General features: G+C 34.6%; 1 protein-coding gene across 1 annotated transcript in view; it reads left to right on the top strand.

Moving 5' to 3' along the window:
- Nucleotides 1-5,658, top strand: part of mogat3a (monoacylglycerol O-acyltransferase 3a) — an 8,632-nt gene extending 2,974 nt beyond the window's left edge. The window contains exons 4-7 of the mRNA XM_016549628.1: nucleotides 3,605-3,779; nucleotides 4,162-4,361; nucleotides 5,261-5,340; nucleotides 5,423-5,658. Coding sequence (XP_016405114.1) covers nucleotides 3,605-3,779; nucleotides 4,162-4,361; nucleotides 5,261-5,340; nucleotides 5,423-5,497 — 530 coding nt within the window. The 3' untranslated portion in view covers nucleotides 5,498-5,658. The remainder of the gene's footprint in view (nucleotides 1-3,604; nucleotides 3,780-4,161; nucleotides 4,362-5,260; nucleotides 5,341-5,422) is intronic.
- The last annotated feature ends 6 nt before the right edge of the window (nucleotides 5,659-5,664 follow it).

The following is a 5,664-nucleotide window of genomic DNA, read 5'->3' as shown; positions in this document are numbered from 1 at the left end:
ACACAGACACACACACTCACACACACACACACACACACACACACTACACACACACACACACACACACACACACACACACTCTCTCTCTCACACACACACACAAACACACACATGAATGTTGAGCAGAGGTGCTTCTGTCAGCAAAATTAATCTTCATAGGTTCCTTGTCACAGTAAAAATGAACTATTAAAATAGAGAAAGTAGGGCTGTCAAAGTTAAATCATTTGATTAATAAAATGTGATTTTTTTTTTAATGCTTAAAAAATAATTCAAAAATGCATATTTAGCTCAAGCAAACTAAATGAAGTCTAGTTTTTTAAATTATTTTTTGTCATTGTGATGGTTTCAGCTACAATTTCTTTTCGGTTTACTCATATAAAAAGATTATGAATTAAGTTCTTTTTTTTAAATTAATGATAAACTTTCTTTTTTGTTTTGATATGCTCCAAAATCAAAAGAATAATTGCATATATAGCTTAAAGAAGCAAATTTTTTTTTTTGCATATTTGTAGTGGAACCCTTGATAAAGAAACCCGGACTAGATCCATTTATACTTCAAAAATGTCTTCCAATTTCTAAACTTCCTTTTATTGCAAAAATCCTAGAAAAGGTTGTGTTTTGTCAGCTCTCTTCTTTTTTTGCAGAGGTTGACATAATGGATAAGTTTCAGTCAGGGTTCAGAACTGGTCATAGTACTGAATCTGCCCTTATTAGGGTATTAAATTATATTTTATTGGACGTTGACAATGGAAATTGTGTCGGTCTTTGACACACTGGATCATACCATTTTGTTGGAGCATCTTGAGCGGTGTGTTGGGGTAAGTGGGGTGGCTTTACGTTGGATCCATTCTTACATGGAGGGTAGAACTTTCACGTCAGCTCTCTTCTTTTTTAGCAGAGGTTGACATAATGGATAATTTTCAGTCAGGGTTCAGAACTGGTCATAGTACTGAATCTGCCCTTATTAGGGTATTAAATTATATTTTATTGGACGTTGACAATGGAAATTGTGTCGGTCTTTGACACACTGGATCATACCATTTTGTTGGAGCGTCTTGAGCGGTGTGTTGGGGTAAGTGGGGTGGCTTTACGTTGGATCCATTCTTACCTGGAGGGTAGAACTTTCACTGCAAAGATTGGGAATAATTGTCCTTCTGCTGCTCCTGTAAGTTACGGGGTACCTCAGGGCTCTATTTTAGGGCCGTTTCTTTTTTCTCTATAAATGATTCCACTGGGCTCTATATTTAATAAATTTGGCTCTTCATATCATAGTTATGCTGATGACACGCAGTTAAATTATTTTTTTAATGTTAAATGATAAAAAGACACATTGAAAAAAGAAAAAAAGCACATTGTTTACTCCAAAACCATCCTTTTGTTTTCATCCTGTGTAAAAAGTCATGCTACTAACTTTTGATTCTGAGCTTAAATTCGATCGTCAAATAAACACTGTAGTAAAAAAATTGTTTATTTCAATTGAGGAGGATTGCGAAATTGAAGTCAGTTTTAGCAAAGGATGAATTTGAAAAAGTTATTCAGAAAATTTCCAGTAAATTTCGGAAACATTACATAAATTTTGGAAACTTTCCAGGATTTTTTTGGAATGTTCCAGGGATTTTTGGAAAGTTTCCGGAAACTTACCGGAAATTGTCCACCCCTTTGCAACCCTATATATATATACTCTATTTTAGGGCCGTTTCTTTTTTCTCTATAAATGATTCCACTGGGCTCTATATTTAATAAATTTGGCTCTTCATATCATAGTTATGCTGATGACACGCAGTTAAATTATTTTTTTAATGTTAAATGATAAAAAGACACATTGAAAAAAGAAAAAAAGCACATTGTTTACTCCAAAACCATCCTTTTGTTTTCATCCTGTGTAAAAAGTCATGCTACTAACTTTTGATTCTGAGCTTAAATTCGATCGTCAAATAAACACTGTAGTAAAAAAATTGTTTATTTCAATTGAGGAGGATTGCGAAATTGAAGTCAGTTTTAGCAAAGGATGAATTTGAAAAAGTTATTCAGAAAATTTCCAGTAAAGGACGGAAACATTACATAAATTTTGGAAACTTTCCAGGATTTTTTTGGAATGTTCCAGGGATTTTTGGAAAGTTTCCGGAAACTTACCGGAAATTGTCCACCCCTTTGCAACCCTATATATATATATGTGTGTGTGTGTGTGTTTTACATTTTAACCTGTTTCTTGTAGCTGTTAAATTACAAACAAACAAAAAAAATTTTGTCATAAAAGTATATTAATTTAAAAAAATCAATTAAATCAATTAATTATATTTCCTCACATTTTTATTATTGTAGTAGTAGTCAAAAAAATTTGACTAAAATGATCAAAATTCTCAAAAAGTAAGATAAAATATATTTTAAATTGATATAAAATTGTAGTACTGTCTTTAATTTTTGCTGATTCAAAAAAAAAAAAGCATTGTACTGATATTTTTCTGTAATACTGTACAAAAGTACTTTTCTATAAAACCCTTCAATGTCTGAATTATATATTATAAGTTAAATGTGCTTAATTGTCATGAAAGGCTGGTGTAAATCTTAATGGTTTTCAGAATGTATTATTTATGCAACTGTATTTGAAACTGTTTGATGTAAAAGCACGAGTCTTATAGTTCATAGGTTACTATGTTTCTTCAGCTGAGGGTCGCTGGAGTAAAGGTCTGATGTAAAGCTTGAAACTGCGTCAGATTGTGTAAATCAGTGAAATAGACTCTAAAGACACAACATTTGGCTCGTCACCTCGGCATTATTACGATTTGTTCACTTCTTGCTCCTCCATGCCTGTTTCTTCTGTTTCTTCTTCTCCTGCAAGCTGTTTCCATCCGCTTGCAGGATCTTTTTATTATTTTATTGTTGAAACTCTGTGCATGTTTCCCAGGAAGTGACAATTCACATTATTCACAAGTGTTTTATGTCATATATACCAAGTTTAATTTGCAAAATTTGAATGGAAACATAGCAGTTGGCATGCTTTAACAATTTGACAATATTTTTTTATTCAATAAAATTATTTTGTTCAATTTTGTTCTTTTGAACACATGGGACGGAAACAGTGCTTTATTTGTCAATGTTTCATGCAATATTCCAATTTTTCACATGAGTTTCACACCATTAGCTACCAATCAAAACTTTGGAGTAATTAAGATTCGTTAATGTTTCTGAAAGAAGTCTCTTCTGCTCACCGAGGCTGCATTTATTTGATCAAAAATAGAGTAAAAATAGCGAAATATTATTATAATGTAAAACAGCTGTTTTCTGTGTGAATATCTGTTAAAATGTAATTTATTTCTGTGATGCGCAGCTGTATTTTCAGCATCATTACTCCAGTCTTCAGTGTCACATGATCTTCAGAAATCATAATAATATGCTGATTATTAGAAACATTTTTGATTATTATCAATGTTGAAAACAGTTGTGCTGCACAATATTTTTGTGGAAACTGATGCATTTTATTTTTCAGGATTCACAGATGAATAGAAAGTTCAAAAGAACAGCATTTATTTGAAATAGAACTCTACTGTAACATTATGAACTCTTCTGTGACTGTACTCAGTGTTTTGACCTCTGACCTCTGCAGGGCTGGTGTCGAGCGAGAAGGCGAGTGCGAGTTACCTGTTGAGTCGTCCAGGTGGAGGTCAAGCGGCTGTGATCGCCGTGGGCGGAGCTCCAGAATCACTGGACGCTCGACCGGGAGCCTTAACCCTTCAGCTGCTGCAGCGCAAGGGCTTCATTAAACTCGCCCTCAAACATGGGTGAGAGAGTGAGAGAGAGAGAGAGAGAGTGTGTGTGTGTGTGTGTGTGTGTTTCAGGGTCGGAAATTAACGGGGGCTGGTGGCAAAAATGGCACCAAAATGAACAAAAATGCCCCACAAATTCAAGATAAACAGGCAAAAATTGCTCCTGCACAAATAAACAATCGATTACAGCTGAAAATGAATGAAAAGTGTCTGTTCGCGGAACTACATTTTGATTCGCTCACTCTGCATCAGATTGCTTTTTACAGGGGTTTTTTTTTTTTTTGCAGCGTTGAGCCTTATAACCAATCACACACACACACGTCATGGACCGACATGTTTGTCTGTGAAGCCAGAGCCACAAAACGCAAAAAAAACTATTCTATTATATATTATATAGAGCGTGGCTGGTTCCTGTCTTCTCGTTTGGGGAGAACGAGCTCTTCGATCAGATGCAGAATCCCGCAGGCTCCGCCCTCCGCCGAGTGCAGGACCGCCTCCAGAGGATGATGGGCGTGGCTTTGCCTCTCTTTCACGCCAGAGGAGTTTTCCAGTACAGCTTCGGTCTGCTGCCCTACAGGAAACACATTCACACCGTGGGTACGAGACTCTCTAATGCATTCTCTGCATTCAGTTTAGCAGCCTTCTAAAATTATATATATATATTTTTTAAAGAAATTAATACTTTTATTCATCAAGGATGCATTAAATTGATCAAAAGTGACAGTAAAGACGTTTATAAAAAATTATATTTCAAATAAATGCTGTTCTTTTGAACTTTCTGTTCATCTGTGAATCCTGAAAAATAAAATGTATCACAGTTTCCACAAAAATATTGTGCAGCACAACTGTTTTCAACATTGATAATAATCAGAAATGTTTGTTGAGCAGCAAATCAGCATATTAGAATGATTTCTGAAGATCATGTGACACTGAAGACTGGAGTAATGATGCTGAAAATACAGCTGCGCATCACAGAAATACATTACAGTTTAACAGAGATTCACACAGAAAACAGCTGTTTTAGATTAGAATAATATTTCACTATTTTTACTGTATTTTTGATCAAATGCAGCCTTGCTGAGAATCTTTCAGAAACAGGACTGTTTTGTAGTTTTAAATGTATTGTAGACGTGATGTTCATTTCTTTAGGACCAAGAACATGTTGGTGTTATTTTATGTTCTGTTTTTATTAATAATTTGAATCAGTTTTTTATTTTTTCTGTTTTAATTTTAGTTGAAGTTTTACTAAATTAGTAATTTTAGTAATTGTTTTTTATATACGCTTATATAGTTTTTACTAATTATTATTTTAGTTTTAGTTATCGTAGTACATTAGGTTAAATTTTTGTCTTGGCAAAAGCTGAAATATAAAATTACAAATATAAAAAATACTATATATTTATTTTATTTTTCATTTGTATTTCAAGTAACAAAAGTATGTTTTTGTTTATGGTTTTCAGTCCAATAACAGCAGTGTTGTACCTGTGTGTCTGTAGTGGGGCGTCCCATTGCTGTCGCTCAGAATCCGTGTCCCAGTAAAGACGACATCGACGCTCTTCACACGCTCTACATGGAGGTGAATTACACACACTTTATAACCAGTCTTATTGTGTGTCGCTTTGTTTCCACACTCGACTCAGTGTTGTTCTGTGTTGCAGGCTCTGACGCAGGTGTTTGAAGAGAATAAAAAGAACTACGGCATCCCAGAGGACAAGCATCTCACCTTCATCTGAACTCTGAGCTGTGTGTGTTTACAGTGATAAACTATCAATGCGGAGGAACTCGAGTTACACTACTACAGAGAAAATAATAACGCTAACAATCTGTCACTGATTCAGATCGCTACTGTCATTTTGGCAGATTGTGTGTGAGTGTGTGTGTGTGTGTGTGTGAGAGTGAG

This window comes from Sinocyclocheilus rhinocerous, unplaced genomic scaffold (genome assembly GCF_001515625.1).
Source record: "Sinocyclocheilus rhinocerous isolate Xijiao unplaced genomic scaffold, SAMN03320098_v1.1 scaffold404, whole genome shotgun sequence".
Lineage (NCBI taxonomy): Eukaryota > Metazoa > Chordata > Actinopteri > Cypriniformes > Cyprinidae > Sinocyclocheilus > Sinocyclocheilus rhinocerous.
Note: the sequence above shows the minus strand (reverse complement) of the source record. Positions and strands in the feature narration are given on the sequence as shown.